The 26,375-nt window shown below is 42.7% G+C and overlaps 1 protein-coding gene and 1 pseudogene across 3 annotated transcripts in view; both read right to left on the reverse strand.

Annotated features, from left to right (window-relative positions):
• Positions 1-1,284: 1,284 nt before the first annotated feature.
• Positions 1,285-17,194, reverse strand: LOC143671948 (SNW domain-containing protein 1-like; annotated as a pseudogene).
• A 2,637-nt stretch (positions 17,195-19,831) lies between these two features.
• SLC16A2 (solute carrier family 16 member 2) overlaps positions 19,832-26,375 on the reverse strand; it is a 133,016-nt gene continuing 126,472 nt past the window's right edge. For all 3 annotated transcript variants that reach the window (XM_077145845.1, XM_077145844.1, XM_077145843.1), the window contains exons 5-6: positions 23,235-23,463; positions 19,832-22,369 (exon numbers count right to left, since the gene is read on the reverse strand). In XM_077145845.1, coding sequence (XP_077001960.1) covers positions 22,149-22,369; positions 23,235-23,463 — 450 coding nt within the window. In that variant the 3' untranslated portion in view covers positions 19,832-22,148. The remainder of the gene's footprint in view (positions 22,370-23,234; positions 23,464-26,375) is intronic.

A 26,375-nucleotide genomic window follows, 5' to 3' on the forward strand; every position in this document is an offset into this window, starting at 1 on the left:
CCCAGGAAATGCAGCCCTTCAGCTGTCCTCTACAGCTCTGAGGAAGCTTAGTGTCTTTAAGTTTCCATTGCCACTTTTGTCTTGGGCAGGGTGGAACAATGGCCACCTTCAGAGCTGGGTCCTCAGTGACCCAAAATCACCAACCAAAAGCCAGGATCAGCAATCAGCTCAAGCACAACTCAGGTCTTAACCCTTTTCTTTCTTTCTTTCTTTCTTTCTTTTTGCATGGGCAGGCACCGGGAATTGAACCTGGGTCTCTGGCATAGCAGGCAAGAAGTCTGCCTGCTGAGTCACTGTGGCCCACCCCACTTCAGGTCTTAGAGAAGTGGATTTTTATGTTTCTATCTGGCACCAGCAAAGTACACCAGGGGCTGGAATCCACTGCTGCCTTCCTCAAGAATGGGGGATGGGTGCTGCTAATTATTATGCAGACAACTCAAATTATCATAATTTACCAGCCTCTTCCTCCTTCTCTACCCTAGATGGCACACAAACCATTCTGTTGGACTCTTTATTGTCAAAACAGTTGATTCAGACAGATTCTGCCTGTTTAATAGTTGTTCTGGTGGAGGGAATGATTCTGTAGCTTCCCACACTATCATTTTCCCACAACAGGACCATAGTTTTAAAGCCACTGTTCCAGGCCCTATTTTTTTTTTAAGTGGCAACTCCAGTTTCAATGTATTTGCAGGCATTACAAGGCTTATTTTCCTTACAGTGCTTATTTGATATTTTTTCCACTTCAGGGTCATGTACATAGACCCAAACTTTTGCAAGAGGATCAGACTTCTGAAGAAAAGAACAATTTCTGAGGATGTTACTGCCTATTAAATGAGTTCAACATAACTCTGAAAATTGTCTAAATGTTTTTATTTGAAACAAATAATTTCACCAAGTAAGAGCTAACTTTCCCCTCTCCAAATTAAAACAGAGTACAATACTGGTAAACATTCATTAGGCAGAGCAATCTTAATATGTGAACATTCACCTACACGTTGTGGTTGATGTGTCTTTATTCATATTTTTAATCGGTTCTTCTACCAAATATCAACCATAAACTACTAGTATCACACCAAAAGAAGTGGTCTTAATTTCATGTGCTGGGGAGTATGTTCTATAAATGCCAAAAGGTGGGAGAAGCACAAACACAACCGACTCTTGAAAAAAGCTAAATAGTTCAAAGTAGATCTTTCCGTTCCCACCCCCCTTTCTCCCATAATAAAAAGTTAGCCCTGGGATCTGGCACACAGATTTGTTTTTTATCCTGACCATTTACAAAGTATTCTACTCTATGACTTGCATCATGAGGGCTATGGATAATAGTTCATTCACTTTGAAGAGAGATGCATCTATTCCTCCTCTTCTTTCCTTTATGGTCATATCCCTTGGGATGGCTGCTATCTGAGGGTCTTTTTTTTTTTTTTCATGACAATACAAATTTATTGAACTGCTGATGCTAAGTTATACAAAATTGCACCACTTTTAATTAAGGGTTTTAGCTAACATTTGGCCACTTCAAAGTAGTTGTAACATTAGTTTGGTCTTTTAGAGCTACAATGCTGTTTGGCTTATTCCAAAAACTTGTCCAAACCAAAAAGATCTTCCTCAAACTGACTGATCCTTCTCAGCCTCTATGTCTATGACCTGAACTAGAAAACTCCTTATCAGGAACAAATCTGTTGGCCTTTGTTCTGGCTTCTAGGTCATCACCATACATGTCCTTGTCCAGATTTTACTGGGCCTATAAGTACACTGGGCCATATCTTTACTTCCTCTCCTGGCATGATTGTAAACACTGTAAATTTCATTTTCTCCACCTGCAAAACCACTGTTCATACCCTTGGATTGGTTGAAGAGCCTTTGGTCACACTGGACTTCACGGGAATTTCAAGGATTGGGCACACCAAGAGCAAAGACTTCACTCAGATCTCAATTTTCATTTCTCTGCAGTTTTGACCTATTTTCAGGAGCTGCTGGAAAGATTCCAGTCATGCTGCCTCGCTTTCCACCTAGCATGTCAGATTTCATCCCTCTCACCAGCCTCCCCATCCTCTTTTTCCACATGGGTTTTGATCACAGCACTCCTCTCCCTGGCTTTTTGGGGCATTTCTCTAAGTTTTTCTTCATGTTTCTCCTTTTCTTTTTTTTTTTTTTTACTTTGTTTTTAACATTTGTTATTGTGAAATATAACATATATATATAAAGCAATATATTTCAAAGTACATTGTAACAAAGAATTATAGACCAGGTTTCAGAGTTTGGTATAGGTTACTGTTCCACAATTTTAGCCTTTTCCTTCTAGCTACTCCGAGACACTGGAGGCTAAATGAAATATAAATATAATGATTCAGCAGTCATGTGCAGCTTTGTGTGTGTGACACATTTGTTTCTTTAATTGTAAAAAATAACATATATACAAAAAAAGCAATGAATTTCAAAGCATACCACAACAATTAGTTATAGAACAGATTTCAGGGTTTGGTATAGGTTACTGTTCCACAATTTTAGTTTTCTCCTTCTAGCTGGTCCAAGACACTGGAGACTAAAAGAAACATAATGATTCGGCAGTCATACTTATTTGTTAAATCCATAGCTTCCCCCCCTCATTTTTTTGTGAAAAATAACATATATACAAAAAATTTATGAATTTCAAAGCACAGTACCACAATTAGTTGTAGAACATATTTCAGAGCTTGGCATGGATTAAAATTTCACAATTTTAGGTTTTTACTTCTAGCTGCTCAAAACTACTGGAGACTACAAGAGATATTAATTTAATAATTCACCATTAATATTCATTTGTTAAATCCTATCTTCCCTGTATAACTCCACCATCACTTTTGATCTTTCCATCCCTCTCTTTAAGGGTGCTTGGACTATGGCAATTGTAAATTTTTCTTATTGGAAAGGTCTGTCACTAATATGGGGTAGGGAGATGGAACTATCTGATGTTCTGGAGAGGCTAGCCTAAGTTTCAGGACTTATCTGGAGCAGGGACCCATCTGAAGCTTGTAGGTTTCTGGAAAGTTGCTCTAGTGCCTGGAACCCTTGTGGAATCTTATATATTGCCCTAGGTGTCTTTTAGGTTGGCTGGAATGGTGCTAGTTGGGGGTTGGCAGGTTATGATAGGTAGCAAGGTATACCCAAAACTTGTGTAAGAGCAACCTCCAGAGTAGCCTCTCATCTCTATTTGAACTGTCTCTGCCTCTGATATTTTATTACTTATACTTCTATTCCCCCTTTTGGTTAGGATGGAATTGTTGATCCCATGGTGCCAGGTCTGGATTCATCCCTGGGCGTCATTTCCTATGTTGCCAGGAGGACTTTCAGCCCTGGATGTCATGTCCCATGTAGAGGGATGGACAATGATTTCACTTGTAGAGTTGGGCTTAGAGAGACTGAGGTCACATCTGAGCCACAAAATAGGTCATCCAGAAGTAACTCTTAGGCATACTTAGTCTAAGCTTCTCTGCTACCTACATAGGCTTTAAACAAGTAAGCCTCATAATCGAGGGCATGGTCTATTGATTTGGGTGACCCTGAAGTTTGACACAGTATCAGGGAATTCCCTGATGGTAAGGTTTAATAGTTCTATATTCTTTCTCCCATTCCTTAAGGGACTATGCCAATACTTTTTGATTATCTGCTTAATATATTCTAGGATGTATCCAGGCATTACAATAATCTCTACAGGATAAAAGGACCTCTTTCTTATTCTGTGCTTCCTGTGTTTCAATTTTCAATTGAGCTATACAGATAGATCGAATTAGATTATATACTACAGAAAATTTCAGTTCCAGACCAAATAAAACTTTCTTCCATTGGTCTCAAAGAGTATGTGTGGTTCTAAAATATAGATACTGCCTTCCTTACCCCTATGTTCTGAATTACTTTAACCCCAACCTGTTCAGCTTCATTCTTATTTCTAAATACCAGGTTATATATAAACCAGCCTTTCAAAATCCAGAAATAATAATCACCACTCCGGACTTAATGTATCTGCTCTAAAAGCTTACAATCTAGGCCCCTGTTTTCTTATAAGCATTTTCTAAAGTTGACCATATCATTGTTGTTCTTTTGTTTATGGCTTATTTTGTCTCATCAAATGTCCCACATGTTCATTCATATGATTGCATGCCTCACGACTTTTTTCCTTTCTGTAGCAGCACAGCCATCATTCATAAGTATACATCATCATTCACCAATCTAATTCACCATCAGTGCATCCTTCAGCCACCTGCATTCATTGGGCATCGTGTAGAGGCCCAAAGTCCACAGTCCATCAATATTCTCAATTTTAGATAATTTCATCGTTCCCAAGAGAAAGAAAACCAATAAACACACCCTTGCCAATTAGGAAATCTAAGCCTCCTCTTAACTCATGTCTCTCCCCCCATTATTTACCTTTGCTGTTGCTGTGGTAGTGCTGAAGGTTTTCATTTGAACACAGCTCATAGCATGCAATAGCAGTTTTCCTGCTGTACCCTGGACTTAAGCACTCTTTGTACAAGAATCACATCTTTGAAGTAATTCTTGTGAAAGCTAAGTCATATTTCTTGTGTTAATCAGCGGGACAGGTAAGTCTATACAATATCTTTCAATCTTGTTCATCTTCAACATGGTAATATTACTTATAGACCCATTAGAGAACCAGCTTCACCTTTATCTGTTCCCTTACATTGGAGTTCAACCTCGTTAACTAACGGTTCATTCATCTCTAGTTTCTATGTACCTCTAAGTCACCTGTATTCTGTAATATAAACCTCTGATTATACCTTTATGCTGGTCATAAAAGCAGAATCATACAGTGTCTATCCTTTTGTGTCTAGTTAAGTTCATTCAGCATTATGTCCTCAAGGCTCATCCATCTGCATGATATTGCATCGTATGTATATACCACATCTTGTTGATCCACTCATCTGTTCAATGGCATGTCAGTTGTTTCCACCTTTTGGTGATTGTGAATAATGCTGCTATGAACATCAGTTTGAAAATGTCTGTGTCATTGATTTTAGCTCTTCTGGGTATATGCCAAGTATGCTATTGCTGGGTCATAGGGCAACTTGATATTTAGTTTCCTAAGGAGCCACCAAACAGAATTCTATAGTGGCTGCACCATTATACATTCCCACCAACAGTGTCTACGTGCCCCAGTTTCTCCACATCCTCTCCAACATTTACAGTTTCCTGTTTCTTTAATAGCAGCCATTTTTATAGGTGTGAGGTGGTATCTCAAGTATTCTTGATCTGTATTTCCCTTATAGCCAAGGAAAATGAGCATCTCTTCATTTGCTTTTGAGCTATCTGTAGTTGCTCTTCAGAAAAAGTGCCTATTCATATCTTTAGAACATTATATAATTGGATTGTTAGTTCTTTTGTTGTTGAGTTGTATAATTTTTTTTGCATATACAGGAAATCAAACCTTTGCCTGATTTGGGATTTCCAAATATTTTCTCCCATTGAGTTGGCTGTCTCTTCACCTTTTTTGAAAAAGTCTTTTGAGCTGCAGAAGCATTTGATTTTGAGGAGGTCCCATTTATTTATTTTTTCTTTTGTTGCTTGTGCTTTGGGTGTAAAGTTTAGGAAGCTACCTCTTATTACTAGGTCTTGAAGATGTTTCCCTACATTTTCTTCTAGAAGTTTAATGGTGCTAGTTCTTATACTTAGGTGTTTGATCCACTTTGAGTTAGTTTTCATATAGGGAGTAAGATAGGGGTCCTCTTTCATTCTCTTGGCTAGCAATATCCTGTTCTTCCATGCCCAATTATTGAAAAGACTATTTTACCCCAGTTCAGAGGATTTGGAGGCCTCATCAAAAATCAGTTGACATTAGATTTGTTGGTCTATTTCTGCACTCTTGATTCAATTCCATTAGTCAATGTCTCCAACTTTGTGCCAGTAGCATGCTTTTTTTGACCACTATGGCTTTATAATAGGTTTAAAGTCAAGTATTGACTTTTTCTTAAGGATGTTTTGAGATGTTCAGGTTCTCTTTCCCTTTTGGATGAATTTGGTAATTAGTTTTTCCAAATCTTCAAAGTAGGTTGTTGGAATGTTGATTGGTACTGTTTTGAATTTGTAGATCAGGTTGGGGAGAATAGACATCTTAAGTATATTTAGTCTTATCCATGAGCAGGGAATGTCTTTCTACCTATTTAGATCTCCTTTGATTTAGTTTAGCAATGTTATGTAGTCTTCTGTGCACAAATCTTTTATGTCCCTAGTTAAGTTCATTCCTTAAGAATCATTGATTCTTTTAATTGCTATTTTGAATGCATTTTTTTCCTTAACTGACTCTTCAGCTAGGTCATTGCTTTGGTGTAGAAATGTTACTGATTTTTGCACATTAATTTTATATCCCACCACCTTTCCAATTTGGATGCCTTTTGTTGCTTTTTCCTGCCTGATTGCTCTAGTGTTCTAGTTTGCTGGCTGCCAGAATGCAAATACCAGAAATGGAATGGTTTTTAAAAGGGGAATTTAATAAGTTGCCAGTTTACAGTTCTAAGGCTGAGAAAATGTCCCAATTAAAACAAGTCTATAGAAATGTCCAATCTAAGGCATCCAGGGAAAGATACCTTGGTTCAAGAAGGCTGATGAAATTCAGGGTTTCTCTCTCAAGTGGAAGGGCACATGGCAAACACATAGTTTCTCTCTCATCTGGAAAGGCACATGATGAATACGGTCCATGTTCCTCTCTCATCTGGAAGGGCACATGGCAAACACGGTGTCATCTGCTAGCTTCTTCTCCTGGATTCCTGTTTTATGAAGCTCCCTGGGAGGCATTTTCCTTCTTCATCTCCAAGAGTCACTGGATCCTGGACTCTGCTTTGTGGTGCTATAGCATTCTCTGCTCTCTCTCCTAATCTCTTATTCTCCAAAATGTTTCCTCTTTTATAGGACTTCAGAAAGTAATCAAGACCCACCCAAATGGGTGGAGATACACCTCTACCTAATCCAGCTTAACAACAGCTCTTGATTAAATCACATCTCTGGGAAGATGATCTAATTATAATTTCAAGCATACAATACTGAATAGGGATTAGAAGAAATGGCTGCCCTTACAAAATGGGATCAGGATTAAAACATGACTTTTCTAGGGTACATACATCATTTCAAACCAGTATATGTAGCTAGAACTTCTAGTACAATGTTGAATATTAGTGATGACAGTGGGCATCCTTGTCTCATTCCTGATCTCAGGAGGAAATCTTTCAGTCTCTCTCCATTGAGTACAATGCTGGCTATTGGTTTTTCATATATTCTCCTTATCATATTGAGGTAGTTACCTTTGGTTTCATCTTCTGGAGTGTTTTTTTTTTATCAGAAAAGGATGCTGAATTTTGTCGAATGTTTTTTCAGCATCAATTGAGATAAGCATGTGATTGTTCCCTTTTGATTTGTTAGTGTGCTGTATTACATTAATTGATTTTCTTGTGTTGAACCATCCTAGTATTCCTAGTATAAACCCCATTTGGTCGTGGTATATAATTCTCTTATTATGTTGGTGGATTCGATTTGCTAATATGTTATTGAGAGTTTTTGCATCTATGTTCATTAGGGAGATTGGCCTGTAGTTTTCCTTTCTTATAGCATCTTTACTTGGATTTGGTATTAAAATGATATTACCTTCATAAAATGAGTTAGGTAGAGTTCCTTTTTCCTCAATTTTTTTGGAAAAGTTTGAGCAGGACTGGTGCTCGTTCTTTTTTGAATGTTTGATAAAATTTCCCTGTGAAGCCATCTGGCCCTGGGCTTTTCTTTGTTAGAAGATTTTTGATGACTGACTGAATCTCTTTACCTGTATTTGGTTTGTTGAGAACTTGTATTTCTTCTGAGTCACTGTAGTTTGTTTATGTGTCTCCAGAAGTTTGTCCATTTCCTATAAATTGTCTAGATTGTTGGTGTGTAGTTGTTCATAGTATCCTCTTATGATTTCTTTTATTTCTTCAGGGTCTGTGGTAACACACTCCTTCTCATTTCTGATTTTATTTGCATCTTCTCTTTTTTCTTTGTCAATCTTGTGAGTGGCCCATCAATTTTATTGATTTTCCCAAAGAACCAGCTTTTGATTTTATTGATTCTTTCTATTGTTCTTTTGTTCTCCCATTCATTTATCTCTGCTTTAATCTTTGTCATTTCTCTTCTATTTGCTTTGGGGTTAGTTTGTTGTTCTTTCTCATGTTCTTCCAGGTGTGCTGTTAAATCCTCAATTTTTGCTCTTTCTTGTTTTTTAATATAGGCATTTAGGACAATAAATTTCCCTCTCAGCACAGCCTTTGCTGCACCCCATAAGTTCTAGTAAGTTGTGTTCTCTTTTTCATTCATCTCCAGATAACTACTGATTTCTCTAGCAATTTCTTCCTTGATCCACCGGTTCTTAAAGAGTGTGTTATTTAATCTCCATATATTTGTAAATATTCTCATTCTTTGGTGGTTATTGAGATCCAGCTTCATCCCATTGTGATTAGAGAAAATGCTTTGAATAATTTCAATGTATTTAAATTTATAAAGAACTGTTTTGTGTCTCAGCATATGCTCTGTCCTGGAGAATGTTCCATGAGCCCTAGAGAAGAATGTATATCCATGTGCTTTGGGGTGCAATGATCTATTTATGTCTGTGAGGTCTAATTCATTTATCAAGTTATTTAACTTTTTCTATTTCCTTGTTGATCTTCTGTCTAGTTGTCCTATCTATAGAGGAGAGTGGTGTATTGAAGTCTCCTACTGTTATTTTTGAAATATCTGTCACTCTCTTTAGTTTTGCTAATGTCGGTCTCATGTACTTTGGAGCTCTTCATTCGGAGCATAAACATTTACGATTTTTTATCTTCTTGGTGAATTGATCCTTTAATTAGTATATAGAGTCTTTCTTTGTCCTTATGATGTTTTTACATTTAAAGTCTATTTTGTCTGATATTAGTATAGCTTCTCCTGCTTTCTTTTGGTCACAACTTGTGGGAAAATCTTTTTCCATCCTTTCATTTTCAATCTATTTGTATCCTTGTGTCTAAGATAAGTCTCTTGCAAGGATTATGTTTCTTAATCCACTCTGCCAATGTGTATCTTTTAATTGGTAAGTTTAGTTCATTAACATACAGAGTTATTACTGACAAGGTGTTTCTTGATTCCACCATCTTTTCTTTTTAATTTTATTTGTTAGATCTATATATTCTTTTCCCTATTTCTCTTTGTATTCTTTAAATTACCCTTAGTGATACTCTTCAATTTTGTGCCCTCCTACAGACCTCCCTCTCCTGTCTTTTTTTTCAGCAGGAGGAACTCCCTTTAATATTTCTTGTAGGGCAGGTCTCTTGTTGACAATTCTTTCAGGACTTCTTTGTCAATGCAAACTGTAATCTCTCCCTTAGTTTTGACGGGTAATTTGCCTGGGTACAGAATTCTTGCCTGGAAGTCTTTCTCTTTCAGGATCTTGAATATATCATATCACTGCCTTCTTACCTTCAGAGTGCTAGTTGAATAGTCTGAACTCAGTCTTATATGGTTTCCTTTGTATGTAGTAAGTTGTTTCTCTCTTGCCACTTGCAGGATTTTCTGCTTCTCTTCAACATTTGACAGACTATTTAGTATGTGTCTTGGAGAAGGCCTATTTGTATTTATTCTGTTTGGAGTTCATTGGGCTTCTTTGACTTGTATATTTATGTCCTTTATGAGGGTTGGGAAGTTTTCCCCCATTATATCCTCAGCTACTCTTCCAGCCCTTTACTCCTCTTCTCCTTCTGGGATACCAGTGATTCTTACATTTGTGTGCTTTGTTTTGTCTATCATTTCCCTGAGTTCCCATTCAAATTTTTCCATCTTTTTTTGCCATTTGCTGCATTGAGTCTTCAAAGCCAGTTATCCTGTCCTCTATAGCACCTATTCTTTCTTGTGTCTCTTCAATTCTGGTGTTGTGTGACTCTAGTATGTTTTTTATTTGGTCAACAGAGTCTTTAATCTCTGTGATATCTGCTATTTTTCTGTTTATTCTTTCAAATTCCTCTTTATGTTCTTCTACTGTCTTCTTGATCTCCTTCATGTCATTTGCTACCCCACTTATTTTATTAAGTAGAGTTGTCTGGACATCTTTGATTAGCTGTTCCAAGGTCTGTGTCTCCTCTTGTGTTTTAATTTGGTCATTAGGCAAGGCTATATCTGTCTGCATTATGATATGCTTAGTGATCTTTTCCTGTCTTTGTGGCATGTAAATATCTTGATTGGTTTGCTTTGGGACTTGATTTCTTTCAGTAGTCTAAGGCCTTGTATTTGCGGGATGGTTGTACAGCAGGGAGCAGGGTACGGAGTGGGGTACTCTGTTGCGATGATTTGTTTCAGGGAAGGTATAGGCACAGGTTGGGAATGTTATACTGATGCTTGTGAACATGAGTGCCCAGCCGCCAGGGAGGATATAACTGTGCGGGTGCAGTGGTGTGGGGGAGTGTAACCCTGGCGTGAGCTGGTCTAAGTCACACGGCCCTTAGTGCATGTGCGGAGAGCTGTGGCAACAGGTCAGCATTATGCCTTCATGGATTGGGGCCAGATGTTACCTGGCTTCCTAGGTCAGCACTTTCTCAAAGCTGGGAAATGTGGCTGAGAGCTGTGCATGATGCATGATTCTAAGACTGCTGTAAGGTGCAGTTTCCAGAGATGAATGACATGATTGGGTCCCATATGCATGCGTGGGCCTAGGAGTGTGGTAAATTGATGCACAGAGCTCAAGGGGGGCAGGGTGGAGTGAGGCTGTGCAACACTATGGGCAGGGAGACAGGGGTTGCCTGGGTATGGAGTTTAATGCCTGCAGCCTTTATGTGCTGGCAACAGCTTGTAGGGAACAAGGATGAGGATGTAGTGCTTGGGAGGGGTGCAGGAGAGGTGTTTCAGCTGTACTTGGTGTGGGGTTGTGGGGCAGGTACGTGCACTGGGGGCTGGTGGGGTGGGGGCACCTGGAGCATGGGGAATGGAGCAGGTGACAGGGTTCAGGTGCATGAGGTATAGGGTGAGTCGCAGGTCATGGGGCTGCGCTGGTGAGGGTGGGATGCCCAAGGAATGCGGCCTAGCTTACTTCCTAGTCCCCAGCTCCCGTCCGTGCACTCCCACAGGCTCCGCACCTCTGTGCCAGGCTCCAGCTTTCTGCCTCTCAGTTCCTTGGCCTCTGCAACCAGGGCTGCCCCCATGTGGTACAGAAGGTTCTCCCAGGTCAGCCGCACTCCTGAATCACCACCTCAGTCACTCTCCTGTCCCTTCTCTAACTTTTCTGTGAAGCAGGGCTAATCTCAATCTACTCTATTTGGCCAGCTTCCAAGAAGTCTCTCCTTTTCTTTTTGAGCCATTTTTCTCTCCACTTGGCCATGCATTTCCACAGCCTCATGAGGCTTCTGATCAGAAATGTGAGGACTTCAACCAATTTGGCAAGATTTTCATTGAAGTGAACTGTCTGCAGTCCTCTTCTATCTGCAGCCAGATGTTTGTGTAATGGAATTGTATAACCATTTCCATTTTTCCAGTTTGAAATACAAGGAGGAATCTTCCACTGTTGTTCCTTCATGGTCATCTTTCAGCTAGGAGAATCCAGGACAGGTGCAGGAAGAGAAGGTGGTCCCCAAGAAATTCTCATATTAACTTTGAACCTTTGAGACTCCTTTGGATCTTTCTGAATTTCTACCATCTACATGGCCCTTAGTTTAGCTCCATCATTAAAAGTCACTCCTTGGTGAGATTGGTGCATATCAGATATACTGAGCAAGAGCCAGCTTATTAGCAGCTTGAATTGGCATGACTGCATAATCTTGGGCAATACAGATTTTTTGAAGTCTACCCTTGTCTTTTCTGGTATCTCTTTAATGGCTTCTTCATCAGCTCTTTGCAAGTCTGGGTCATCTGCATTCATAACTTCCTTGGGAACTAGGTCAGTGTACTGCTATAAATGACTGTCTTTTGACTGTCCTCGTCAAGCAATTGCAGCATATTTGATCTTTCCTTCAGCAGCCACCTGAATCGACAACACATTTGACATTTTTTTCTTTCATCCCATATCCAGTGGATACTGGATCACATGGGTCTCTGGAAAAGCCCTGCCATCTCCAAAATCCTCTAACAACCAAGGTATTCAACCTTTCTCGTACCCATATGGGGAGGTTCTCTTTTGAAGGAGACCAGTGAAGTCTGCTGTGATGTCTGGGATTTTGCCTTTCTTTCTTCAGCCTCAAGTTGGTCCTGAGATAGCTGAGTTGGTGCAGGTAAAAAGCTGGTGAGTGCCACCTCCAAGCTTTACTTTTTAAATAATTTTTATTTATTTATTTTTTGGAATGGGCAGGCTCCAGGAATCAAAGCCAGGTCTTCTGCATGGCAGGTGAGAACTCTACCACTGAGCCACTGTTGCCAGCCCAGCTCTACTTTTTAATTGCTATACTTAGATCATTTAAATTTAGCATAATAATTGATTGTTATTACTTAAGACTGTCATTTTGCAGTTTGTTTTCTGTTTGTTTCCTCTTTTCTCATTTCTGTTTTCTTTTTCCTGTCTTTCTGTGGGTTGCTTTTACCTTTTATAAATATGTTTGCTATATCTATAGTGTTCTTTGAGTATATCTCTTAGTATAGCTTTTTAAGTGATTGATCTAAGTATTATATGTACATAATTTATAACAGTTTATATTGTTGATATTTGGCCAGTTTGATATTTGACCAGTTTGAGTGAAGTATAGCAACCTTACCTCCCTTTATGTCTCTTCACCCTCCTCCATTTATAGTTGTTATCAAAGAATCCTTCTATATACATTGAAAACTACGTCAGGCATTGTGCTAATTTTTGCTTCAGCTGTTTAACATAATTTAGAAAACTCAAGAGGTGGAAGAAAATCCATTGTATTTACCCATATTTTTAGTCTTTCTGCTGTTGTTTCTTCCTTCCGTCCTGATTTCCACAAACTTCCATGATTCCTTTTACTGTCATTTCCTTTCTGTTTAGAGAACCTCCCTTAGCTCTTGTTTTATTATACATATGCTGTAAAAATAGTTTTCTTCATTTGAGAATGTCTTGATGTCCCCTCCATTCCCAAAGGATATTTTCACCAAATATACAATTCTAGGTTGATAGGTGTTTATTTCATTTCAACATCTATTGAAAAAATGTGCCACTTCGTCCTTCAGCCCTATATGGTTTTTGCTGAGAGATCCGTCGTCATTTGAATTGCTTTTTCCCAATAGTTAAGGTGTCATTTCTCTCTCACTGCTTTCAAAATGTGTGTGTGTGTGTGTGTGTGTGTGTGTGTTAAGTTTTCAGAAATTTGACTATGGTGTATTTTAGCATAGATTTCTTTGAATTCATCCTATTTGACATTTGCTCAGCTTCTTGTACTGGTATGCTTGTCTTTTGCCAAATTATTTATTTGCATATGTTTCCAGCCCCAGTCTCTTCTTCTGGGACTCTAACATGAGTCTTAGCTCTTTTTTCATAGTTCCACAGTTCCCTGAGCTCTGTTCATTTTTCCCTCTCTTTTGTTCAGTCTGGATAATTTCTACTGTTCTGTATTTGAGTCTCTGATTCTTCTGTCCTCTGCATTCTGCTGTGGCGCCTATCTATTGAGGTTTTTATTTCAGCTCTATTTTTCAGTTTTAAATTTTCATTTGGTTTCCCTTTGTACTTATTTGCTGAGGCTTTCTAATTTTTCAATGGTTTCAAGTATATTTGTAAGTATTCACTGAAGCATTTTCTTTTATGATGGCTGCTTTAAAATACTTGGCAGACAATTATGATTTCTGTGTCATTTTAATGTTGACATCTGTTGATTGTCTTTTCTCATTCAGGTTGGTATTTTCCTGGTTTTCAGTATGACTGATTTTTTTTTTATTGAAAGCTGGACATTTTGAGCAGTATGATATAGCACTCTGGATCTTATTTAAATTTTGTGTTTAGCAGTCCTTTTCTGACACAGTACTGGTGAGGAAAGAAGTGTATTAGCTCATTACTGCCAGGAGAAATCTAGGTTCTCCACTCAGTCTTGGTTGAAATCTGGGTGGTGAAGGGCTCTTCATAAATTCTGGGGTAGAGTGGGAGTTTAGGTACTCCACTAGGCTTTCACTGATACCATCCTGGCTGGGAGGGTTAGGTGTGCCTTGTTACTGTCCCCCCACGTGTTTCTGGTGAAGCTGGAAAGGTGGGGCTACAATTATTTCCATGGTATTTGGGTGAAGTGCTTATAATCTAAAAGTTTTCTCTCTTGCTAGGTTGTACCTTTCCTGGTTCTTTGGCCAGAGAAAGCAAGCTTTCCTTGGGACAGTTTTTTTTTGTCTGCACCCATTGGGGTTTCTGGTTTGCAGGCTTCTCCAACACCAAGTCTTGCATATGTAAGGTAAAAAAATAAACCCAGAGAACTCAACAGTGTGTTGCTCTGTGGATTCTGAGGTCCTTATCTAGTCTGCCTACTTCTGTCCACCTTTCAGAGTTTTTATAATATTTATTTTATGTACGTTGTCCAACTTTTTTTTTTTTTACATGGGCAGGCTCCGGGAATCGAACCCTGGTCTCTGGTATGGCAGGCGAAAATTCTGCCACTGAGCCAACGTTGCACCACCCTGGCCAACAGTTTTAGCTTTGCTTCACAGGAGGGATAGGGAAAGATACACATAATAAGTCTTTCCAAAAGTATAAGTCTTAACTTGGAATGCCTTTTTAGAAATCATTTTATATTTTTTAAATGTAAACAGCAGAATCCCTTCTTCAATGTAAAAACCAATTTACTCTGATTGAAAAGAAGGGAGAAAGGCCCAGGAACCCACAATCTGCTCTCTTCCAAGATATTTCATTGGATCCTGAGTTACCTCTGTATAGGGGATTTGTGCTGTGTTTAAGCTGTCATGTACCCCATAAAAGATCATGTTCCCTTAATTCCCTGTGGGGGCAGACCTATTGTGGGTGGGAACTTTGGGCTAGATTGTTTCCATAGAGATGTGGCCCAGCCCATTCCAGGTGGGTCTTAATTCCTTTGTGGGAGTCCTTTATGAGAGGATGAAAGACAGATGAGACAGAGTGCTCAGAGAAAGACAACACCTCGGGAGAATCCAGAAGGACCCATAGAAGCTGAGTGAGCAATTTTGGAACCAGAATCCAGGAGATAAGGACCAGCAAATGTTATCATGTGCTTTCCCATGTGACAGAGGAATCCTAGATGCCGGCAGCCTTTCCTCAGAGAAGGTATCTCTATCTTGATGCTTTAGTTTGGACATTTTCATGGCCATAGAACTGGAAATTTGTAACCTAATAAATCCCCTTTGTAAAATCAATCCATTTCTGGTATATTGCATTCTGACAGCTTTAGGAAACTGAAACATGATTCGTAGAACACCATTTGAAATTACTGGACCTGAAGTTCTTTCTCTACGGTTTCAACTCTGACCTTCTATGTTTTCTCCCCCCGATTGAATAGCCCTCAACAGTGTTGACCAAGAATTGTGAAGAACACAGTTGGCTAGAAAAAGGTAATTAATGTAAGTTTGTTTGAAGCTTCTGTGCTTTGTCAACGTAAGGTTAAAGTGCTTCTGGAGTTCAACAGTTACGATAATTTGCATAACTACTAAACTAGATATAGTTCTACCTGGAACTTGACTCCCTGAAAATTGGCTCTCCCTGCTTTTCAGGCCTAGCCATTGTGGTTGACAAATGCTCCTAACCTTGGAAGGATCTGGCTTTAATTCTTAAAGCTATTCATCCTGAAGGACAGGCTAACCCTCTTGGGGGCTTGGAATTGGAGCAGATCTCACTCTGTCCATCAAATAATGTGGTATTGGGTGGCAGAGGGTTCCTAGAGGACACCAAGCTCTCCTGCAGATACTGGGAATCTCTCAACTGGTATGGGGGCATTGAGGAGGAGGATTGGCCTCAGTTGCTAGGAGGTGCATACTGGACAAGGCCAGCTCACTGATGGGAGATTGTAGTGTGTAGGCAGGAGTTTATGTATGTTCTCTCCTGTTCCCTTTCCTCAGGTGCTACCTTGGGAGCTCCCCCACCTTAATTGCATGAAGTTTGCTGCTCCTACCCTACCCATCCCCTCCCTGTAGATTGGGGCAACACTGGAAGTCTAGAAGAGAGGGAACCCAGATCTAGCTGGTCTTAACCTCTCAGACATACTTATCCTTTCCTATGGAAGCAGAAATTCCCAGGAGCTGTTTCTTGTTTCCCCCTTCCCTCCTCTCCCCCTCTTCCCCTCTTCCCCTCTTCCAGGACTTCCAATTACCAACCCAGACAAAGGACACTTTGATGATCTATGGGCATCAAATAAGGCCCTGGAAATTAGCCCTCAGTGATGATAATTTCACTGAATAATGAAGGAGGTTTTAAGGAGCATGGTACAGGAGAGCTTATTTGGAAGCTTTACCTCCATTTTGAGGGGGAGAAGAACCCAGAAGACAATGGGAGAGGCAGATCAGAAATACCCAATTCCTCATGCACACCCCCCTCCCTATTTCTCTCCCTCCATAGCAGAGGCTGTGATGGGAGAGGGAGCACGTAGACTGTGGTTCAGCTTCTGCAGCCCTCCATGCCTCCACCTTGGGGCTGTGGCACATTCTCTGCTCAGAATTTTCACGGGGTGGGGTGGGGGGGATGTCAGTGTGTGTCTGGGAGTAGCAGGTGTTGACTCCAAGGGCAGCAGGAAGGCTTTCGGAGAAGTGAAAGGGAACGGGAGATTCACTCATATCCTTACTTTCTGTGAGGCGGAGGTGGAAAGGGTCTTGGAGAAGGGGTTTGAAACCTGGCATTCAAAAGCAGGCCTGAGCTGGGAGCTCTCACCAGCGTGGTTGTCTTGTGAGTTCCGGGATATTTTTTATGGAGACTTGGAGGGTTGAGGGTTGGGCCAAGTATGTGGCAGAAACAGCCCCACCTGGCTAGCTGGTGCCTAGAAGGCGACCCCGCGGCCCCGAGGAAAGAGGCAGAAGTTGGCGAGGAGAACGAAGGAGGACTGCCTTCCCAGGCGGGAGCGTTCCCTCGTGGCCATTTCAGTCCCTGGCCCCCTCCTCCCAGTGGGTTTTCTGCCAGACATCCTTCAATAGCTGCCATGCGACCCGCCCTGAGGCCTTGGGGACGGAGGTGGTGAAGGGAGTTGAGGATGGGGCCGCTGGTTGGAAGGGACTCTATGCGGGCCCAGCTCGGATTACCTCGAGGTCTCTGGACCCACCGAGAGCTTGGTGCGAGCGCCATAGCCGCTGCAGAGGAGAGTTTGAGAGTCCCGGGCGGGCGCGGCGGGATTCCGGTTTGAGTAGCGGGGCAGATGCGTTTCCGAGGCACGTCTTCTAGGTTATTATCCCTTTTAGATGGGGAGATGGATGGAGGCCCACAGACAGGCAGCAAAGTGCCCCCATATAAAGGTGACCCGAGGCCGGGGACAGAACCAAGAGCAGCAGCCAGGTCCCCGACATTCCCGGACTGTGGGGTGAGCGTGGGGACCGGGTCGGGGATGGGACGGATTAGCACTCCCTAGCCCTGGATCCCTGGGCCTCGTCGCTGCGAGGTCGGTGTAAGGTGGGTGTGCGTTGGGAAAGGAGGATAGGAGTGATGCAACCTTCCCCTTCTCTCCTTTCCTGCACATTCCAGCTCCGAGTCCATGAATCACAGGGACTGAAACCTCCCCGCTCCACCGCGGTGGGGACTCAGTGTGTGGGGGAGCGCTGGAGTGAGGAGGCACTGCGCCCAAAGGGAAGGGGTGGGGCGCAGGACACGTGCTATCAATCTATCAGTTTAGCCCCTGCGGTGGAGGACCTGGATCCTCCTGATTAGATATGAGCAACGGGCTAATTTTATTCAGCCTGGGCACATCAGGCAGCCAACGCTGAAGAGCCTAGCCCTTCCAGGGGGCTCTGGACCCAGGCAAGTGCGTCATGGGGAGGGAGGGATGAGAGATGCTCCCGTCACAGTCCAGTTGGAGGCCTGGTGGCCCCTGACTCCCCCCAGAAAGGACCTAGTTTTGATACTAAGGTTGATATGCTCTGGGCTGCTGGAGCCCAGAGAAGGAAAAGATATCGTGGAAAGAAAATAGTACAAATTTCTTCTTGTGTTCCTCTCTTTGCTTTCTATACCTCTGTTCTTTTCATTCTTGAAGTCCCCGGATCCTAGCAGAGTGTCCAACACATAACATGTCCCTAGGAAATATTGCTGAAATGACTTGAAAAGAAGGCATGGAATTCTGCTTCTATTGACTACTAGAGAGACAGGGATCAAGGGTCCATCTGAAGCAAACCTCCATCCTCAATCCCTGCAGGACATGGGTCTCTAAGCCCTTTCCTTGTGTCTCTTGTCTTCTCCACATTTCAGTTTCTGAGAATTTCAGAATCTGCTTTAAGGGTTTTTTTCTTTTTTCTTTTTCTTCTTTGCATGGGCAGGCACCGGGAATTGAACCCCGGTCTCCGGCATGGCAGGCAAGAATTCTGCCACTAAGCCACTGTCGCACTGTCCAGGGCTCTTGTTTTAACCAGTACCTACCCTATCTAGACATCTATCAGGCACCGAGGATTTCCTGGGGTACCTGTAATCCTGTCAACTTGTCTGCTCTGCTGCTGTGGAGAAATTGTCAGGGAGCTGCTGGCTGCCTTTTCAGACATGAAAAGCCCCTAGAGGAGAGTATATGATCATAAAAATTATGGGATTCAACAGCTTTGAAATCTAATGATCCTAGGTGATCAAACACATCCTGGGGCTTTGGAATTGCTGGGGGAGGGACTGAAAGGGGCAACAGACATTGGATGGTGGAGCCTGGGGCTGGGTGAAGTGGCAGAGCAAATTAGCCTCAGTGGGAGAAACTGAAGAGGCCTGCAGCCAGAAGGTGTCTGGAACTGAGTCAGAGAAGAAACAACAATAGGAAACCAGTCCCCTCCCTACAACCCTTCGCCAACCCAGAACATGGCCACAGGGAGACGGACTTTGTACCTCTAGGGTTGCTGGGGGTGAAGGGCAGTAGGTAGGACCAACTTTCCAAAGCCAAGTGTGTATGAAAGTCTGGAGTGTCTGAGAAAAGTGAATATCAAAAATGCATGTTGGTCGGGGGGTGATGGGTGTGGTGAAGAGATGAGGTGTGCCAAAAGTCAGACTTTACTCAATTTTCATTTTTGGTCAGGGATGGACCTCCTGACACCATGCTGGAAATGGGTTCATTTCTGAGATGTTGAATGAATGAAGGGAGCAAGTCAATTTCTCCTTCTTGGTCAGGTTTCCTCATCTGTAAAATGGGAGGTTTGAATTGGACCAGAAGTTCAAGTCTCAGCCTGATCTGTCACTGATGGTCTGCCTGGACCTGCAGCAGTTCCTTCTTCTCTTTGGGCCTCAGTTTCCCTACTTAAAATCAATGCAAATGATGGACAAGGGGGTCACTAAGGTTATTCCCAGCTTGTCATTTTTCGGCATCACACTCAATTCCAGACTCTGTTGCTGCCTGACTGTGTGACCAACTATACCAGTCCCTTCAGGTTCCTCATCAATAACATAAGGAGGAGGAAAGGGAGGTTGTATTACATTATTGCTAAGTTCTTGGCCTGTTTTCAACATGGCATTTTTGCAATAAGGTGGTGGTTTTCACAGGGTCTCCACTCTGATTCAGCCAGTGATCATGTTCCTGTTTTGTGAAGGAACCACTTTTCTCTTCAAAGTTCCCTAGAAAATCCAATCCTGAACAGTCCACCCCACTCCAAGCCCTTATATAGCTCTTTTCCAATTTCTGCTCCAACAGACAACATAGATCCAGATGGAAATTTGATTTGAAATGACAGTTAACTCCTGAAGCCAAACCTGTTACTTTTAACCAGGTTAAGACTATACTACCCTTGTAGGCAATGGACATACCAAGGCTAGATTTTTAGATCTGTTTATTTTGTTCCAAACCCCTTGAGGATTTAAATTTCCCAGGTCTTGAGTTCTGAAATTTTGTTCATTCTCCTAGATTCAACTGCACACCTAAGAGGCTGCATCTACCCTAAATAGTAATACTGTGTTGCTTTCACCAACCAGCCTTCTCTCCAAAAGCGTATAAGTCCGCACATGTACATGTACATGCACATATGTGGAAGAAGTAAACTGACACCCTTATGTTATGTGACCAACTGACTGGGCAGATTTGGGATCTGTGAATATGTTTTCTTCATCTGGAGAGAAGTGAATGGCTTCCACACCATGAGCAAAAAAGGATGTCTATGAAAACCATTCTCTGGTGACAAAGTGGGGGTAAGGCAGGGAGAAATGGAAGCAGGGTATTTGCTGCTCCAGCATTTTCAATTGTCTTTCCTAGGATTTACAGAACTCTTGGGGCTCAGCTTCTTCTGCGCCACTGCTATTTGGGCTAACAGGTTAGTAACTGGGCCCCTTCCCATCCACAGAACCAAGAACCAGTAGGTTGTCCTTTGGGGAATTGATAAAAGCTGGACTGGGACCAGTGAAAGGGGCACAGGACTTTGGCCTTGAATGAAACCATCAGAAGCCAGCTATGCCCCAGCTGCCTGTTTGTAACGGAAAAAATCATGGGTGGGGATCACTGTCCTTTTTGGAGCCTGTCAGAAGCAACCTCATCCAGGGATGGCCCTGGCTTGGGATGGTGGGTTACTGTTAACTCTGAATGATAGCCGGGGATGCCTGGCAAAAACATGATAAAAAGTTGGGGTGACAGAAACACAACAAAGGCCAGGGAGGGGAGAAAAAGACACAGAGGTACAGAATGAGGGCAGAGGCTGAGTTTCTAATGAGCTGAGCTGTGCTGGCCGGACGCAAACTGGTAGTTCTCTCTGTCCCTAGTCAGAACACTGGGGATACTCTTCAACAAGACTGTTGCCCAGAGCTTGAGCACAGGGAAGCAGCTGGCACCTACTTCAGAGGGATGCAGGTAGTCCAGGTCCACCTTTCCTTGCATCTTTCATGCCTACTGGAGATGTGGCAAGCCTTCTAGGCAGAGTGGCCCCTAGTGCTCCGGTTAAAATTGCATCCCCTTCCTAAAAGAAATTGTTCAACCCCATGTATAGCTGCTGCCTGTACCGTTTTGGGATTCATGTTGAGAATGGAGTTTTCCCTGGGGCAGTCTCATTCCTGGCCTGGCCCAGGTGGAAATAAATGATCTGTCATGAATAATGAGAGATGAAGGAGTTGGTCATTCACAATGTCATTAACTACTGCCCCTCCTCCCACCATGCCATCTCCCTGTCATCAATCCTTCCTGCCTGCTGAGATGAAAGGAGTTTCTTCACATTTGACAAGTGGATATCAAGGTGGGGATCTGTGAGGGCCTCCAGATTAGTGCATTGGCCTGGAAAGTCTATAAAATCAGTGAGTGAAGCTCTATGGTGTAAGGTCTTTCCTGATATATGCTACTTTTCCAGTCTATGATTCTATCAGCTTGAGCCCAAAAGATGTGGCTCAGCCTGAGATGAGTGGATTGATGCTAGTGTCAGGGTAGGCTGGGCCAAGGTGAGACTGATTGGCGCACCCTCTGGGTCCTTCCTTTCTCCAAGCACCTATGTGTTTATGGCAGTCATAAAAAGAAAGAGAAGGAAGAGAAGACAGAGAGGGAAGTAGAAGAAAAAATGGAGGAAAGCCATATGATGGGGAGACTGCCTGTATACTTTTAAAATGATGGTACCCACAGCTCTTGAGAAGCCATAGCTCTCAGACTCTGAGGCTAAACAAGGCCACTTGTCTCATTTTGCCTCTGACTTCCCCCTACCTAACCCCCACCAATAGCTCCCAAGGATGGATGACAATGAACCCCTCTACACACAGAGGCTTGGGTCTCCCCACCAGGCTCCTAGGACACAATAGCACCTTTGAGAGTTGCTTTTGGTAGGTGACTAAAAACCTGGGGTCAGGAAGCTCCCTCTCTTTCTTACCCCAGGGTTGGAAAGTATATGGAGAGGGTCCAAAGGCCAGGGGGTCTGATCTTAAGCTTCCCTAGATTCTGGGGGGACAAGGGCCCTAGCAAGATAAAAGGCATTCATGGGGAGAATTTGGTTAATGAGTTTGGAACACCTGGAGTTTGAGCTCCAAGGGGATGGTCAGGTGACTAAAATGCTGTGTACATAGGTTTGAGTACAAGTGTGCTGGTGGCAAAAATGTAAATGCTGAGTGCGGTTGGGTGAAGTTCAGGAAGGGCTTGGGAGAAGCACACAATGGCAAGAAAGAGGCATTAAATGGGTTCCTCAGGGGTGGGGGAGCCAGGCAACAGCTCCCCATTGGGGTCTGGATCAGGACTCAACATCTTATCCTTGCTGGAATCCCTCTGCTCTTTCTTGAACATCCTTTGATGCATCAGAGGGACGAAGAAGAGGATTACAGCCCCGATGATAGGGGGTATACCGGCAAAGTAGAAGGCCACATGGTAGTCCCCAAAACAGTTGCGGAGGAGGCCTGAAACAATCAAGAGAGAACAGTCAAGCTCAGTTTTACCTTCCTTCTCAAACGTGCTCTGTTCCTCTTGTAGGGGCCATAATAATGCCTGTCCAAGGAATCTTGGCCAGCACTTCCTTGACTCAGGAGCCCCCTAAACTCAAACAGTCCTAGAAGAAAGAAATAAAACCTCTATAACAAAGGCAGGCACCCGTTCACTGAGGTACTAGGACTGCAGGCCTGTAGTACTGGGACCAGCCTAGGAGAGGCTAGCCCATGAGTCAAAGCTTGCAATAAATCATTTAGAAAGGAAATGAAGTTCCCCTTTCACTGGTTTTCCTTGTTTCCTTTGTTCCACTGGGGTGTGAACAATGATCTTCTGGGAGAGCAGAGAGAGAATCTGAGAGTTCTGAAAGATACCAAACCACCACTTGGCCTTGGAGGTGAGCCCCATTGGCCCAGTTCTGGGGTTTAACTATAATAGAATCTCATCCACAAGCTCAGTTCAGAAGCCATTAGAAGAGGAGAGGCGGGTATCTGTAAATCTGAATAAAATCAGAAAACACTTTTTATTCTTTTCCTACCCACCTTCATCAGGAATAATCACTTACCCTTTGAGGGAGATAGAGGATATTGGATCGATAGAATTTTCAGAAAGCCTAAACACATTTCATTCATCCCCTCCTGGAAGCAGCCATGTTTTCTACAATAAACCCCAATGAAACAGATATATAGCCATGGAAAACCCATTTCCTCAAATGAATTCATGTAGTATACATGCTTAACTTTCTCAACAAGTTTCATGCACTCTGACAAGGCTGTTTAAATACAGACTAAGAAGTAACGGGGAGGTCCCCAACTGACCTCTCTGGAATATCAGCCTCACCTGCAATGGGGGGTCCAGCAATCATTGGTAGAGCCATCATGCCCAGGAGGTAGCCAATGGCCTGCGAGGCCTGCATTGGGCCCACGAGCTCAAAGGCAATGGGGGCCATGATGGTGATGAAGAAGCCGTCGCACAAACCCAGGAAGAGGCAGACAACGATGAGGCCCCAGAAGCCCTGGCACAGGGGAATCATCATGGACATCAAGCCCAGGAGCAGGAAGGAGATGACCTAGAGGAACAAGGGTCTGAAGTCATGATGGGCTGGCCAGCCAAGTCCACATAGCAAATTGCATCTCCTTTCTCTGGGCCTCATTTCTACCATCTATAAAATGTGTTAGGAGAGTGTCAACAGGGAAAGCAGTTGGACCAGATTGAGGCGTATTCTAAGTCTTGCACCTGAAGTATTTAAAGTCTTTAAGAGAGCCCCTTCAAAAGGGGACAGGGACATGACCCCTGGCTTCAAAAAATTAATCTTTGAACTGTACAATGAGATAAAGGGAATTGCTATATCTGTTTTCTGATCACGTGTTTTGGCACCCAGGAGTTATTATTATTGTTATTATTATAGTTATTTGCATCCCATGCCTTTAAGCCAGACTGATGACCAGGTCTGCAGCCAGAGAAAGAAGCCCACCCTCCCTCCCCCCACTGACTACAACTAGCAGAGCCAGGTCTTTCCAAGGCCTAGGCTAAGATCTGACCTATCAATCAAGGCCTTAACAGGGCCAAGGATTTTCCAGGAGTTCACAGAGTCAAGCTGAGTTACCCAAGTGTACATGGAAGAAGTGGGATGGTCAAGACTCTTTCATGCTTTAAAGAATTTTTGTGTTATTGCTGGCAGTGGGTTTGTTAGGTTGGCCAATTGGTTTCTGGAGAGAAGGAATGTCCAGACCATGCCATCTGAGGACATCTCTCTTGTTGAGAGAACTTTGAATTTTGCCCAGGCTGTTTGGGGGTAGCCAGGCAGAAGCCAGGAATAAGAAATCAGTCATCCCCAGCTTCTCCTCTAGGAAATTCACACTACAGAAATATGAGATAAAATCAGGTTCACCTATCAGCCAAGCCCATTAGGGCAATTAAGAGTTAATGCCATAAAAAAAGAATTAATAAAACCATGCAACACAAAGGACCCTATTAAATGATTTTCAGCTCTAATTACTACCTGTTGCATTTAGCTACCTCTTAACATCCTTCAGGAGGACTCTCCGAGGTTCTAAAAGTAAAAGTCCCTCTTGGAATTGAGAATCAGTCCTCAATAACTGGCCCAAAATGAGGGATGTCCTCCAGACTGTCACCACATTCTTTTCTGCCAGATAGTCAGGCAGACTGTTTGGAGGCTCAGTGCCAGACACATGTGCCTGTCCTTGTCAACAGCAGGAACCACAAAGTCTAGTGGATCTGGGCTTGGTGTGGGTGGTTCTTGGAACCTGGAACTGTGTACACTACTTTCTTTTCCCAGGCCTTTATTCCTACATCTGACTGAGAGAGAAAGGGAGGCAGGGGTAGTGACAAGCTGCTCCCAAATTCCTGTAATGGAATGTCCTGAGGAGCTCAAGAGAAGGGAGAAGTTTATCCCTTTCACGTTTCTCAGCCTGAAACACTCATTAGTGGAATAAGTTTGGACAAGTCACTTTCCCAATTCATAAAATGAGAACATTGGACTAAAAGTTGATGCAAATATGTTTCAGCTATAATGTTTTAAGATTATTTGATATTAAGTGGTAAAACTAGGTCATTTAAGAGTGAAAAAGGGGAGAGAGCTGTGAGGGTGTGGGAAAAGTTGTTAGCAGAAGCACTAGATCCTGAGCCTCAGTCTGCCTCTAACTAGCTAATGCCTCCCCCTTGGAAAGCAAAGGCTGCTAGGGCCCTATTTCTCTCCTAGGGACTGTAGTAAGAATCAAATGGGCTATATGGCCAGGCAGGAGTTGCTACCTCTCCTCAATATAAAGCCCTGGCCCAAGGCCACTTCATCCTAATTTCTAGAACCCTTTGGCATCTTAGAGCTGCTGATACTGGCTGGGAAAACCCACAGGATAGCATGTAGAAGAGGCTTGGAAAGCCACAATATTCCTATACAAAAAGCCACCCAGATAAGGCATTGGCTGATATTTGCATAGGAATTCCAAATTTCATAATTGGTTTATCTCAATCATAGCCTCTTTGACCTTGGCCAAATCACTTATCATCTCTGGGGACCGTGCTGTGCCATCTATCACTTAGGGTAAAATGGAATATGAGAAGACTACTGGAGGTCAGTTCTGCCAATAATGGCTGTATGAGGCTTTCCCTCAGTTTTTCCATCAGTGTAATGAGAGATCGGCCTGGATGGGCCATAAGAACACCTTTACCTTTGACAAAGCAGCTCCTGCAAATATAACAGAGTTAAAACACCACAGGAAAACCATAATCATATCCTTGAACAAGACATCTGAGGACTATTTGGGAAAGCACTTGGGGCTGTCAGAAGAAAGAGAAATCCTTGTCATGCGTGTAGTCAGGGTCATTTGGAAGTTCTATTAAGGCTTCCCCAGGAGACAAATGAGTTAGAGCTCAACCACGTTTTTGATGACTTATTTGCGACCACTTGTTTTCTGGGGTTGACATCATCCCTGCACAGGGTTTTATACTTGGGCACCTCCTGTCATGCTCAGCTGCAGAAGCAAAAAGCGATCCTGGTTAGAAAGGCTATATTACCACAAGGTAGACGAATATAGACAGCCTGAGTAGTAATCTATTTTGAAACCAGAGCAGAATCCAGTTCACAAGGAAAGTGACCTCTGGACTATCCACGTGGCTACTGCCCACAATATGAAGTTACCTGTGTCATTGTCAGAAGGATCAAAGCCTTGTGAACCTGTAACATTTTTTTTTTACCTCCCAAAGCCTGTTCTCATATATGTTTCTTCTGATCCTCACATGCAGGGTGAGACAGATAAGGCAAGAATTATTCCTGTTGCACAACGAGGAAACTGAAACCTAGAGAGCATAAGTGAGGTCTGGCCTTTTGGACACATTTTGGTGTCTTCACTGATAGGATGGCATTTGGGAACCAGTGCTTAGTGCTGGAAGAGCAAGAGGTGATGGACCTGGGCCTGGACCTAAATGAGAGAGACATTGCAATGGATACAGATGCCCAAGACC

Source organism: Tamandua tetradactyla, chromosome X (assembly GCF_023851605.1).
Source record: "Tamandua tetradactyla isolate mTamTet1 chromosome X, mTamTet1.pri, whole genome shotgun sequence".
Taxonomy (NCBI): Eukaryota; Metazoa; Chordata; class Mammalia; order Pilosa; family Myrmecophagidae; genus Tamandua; species Tamandua tetradactyla.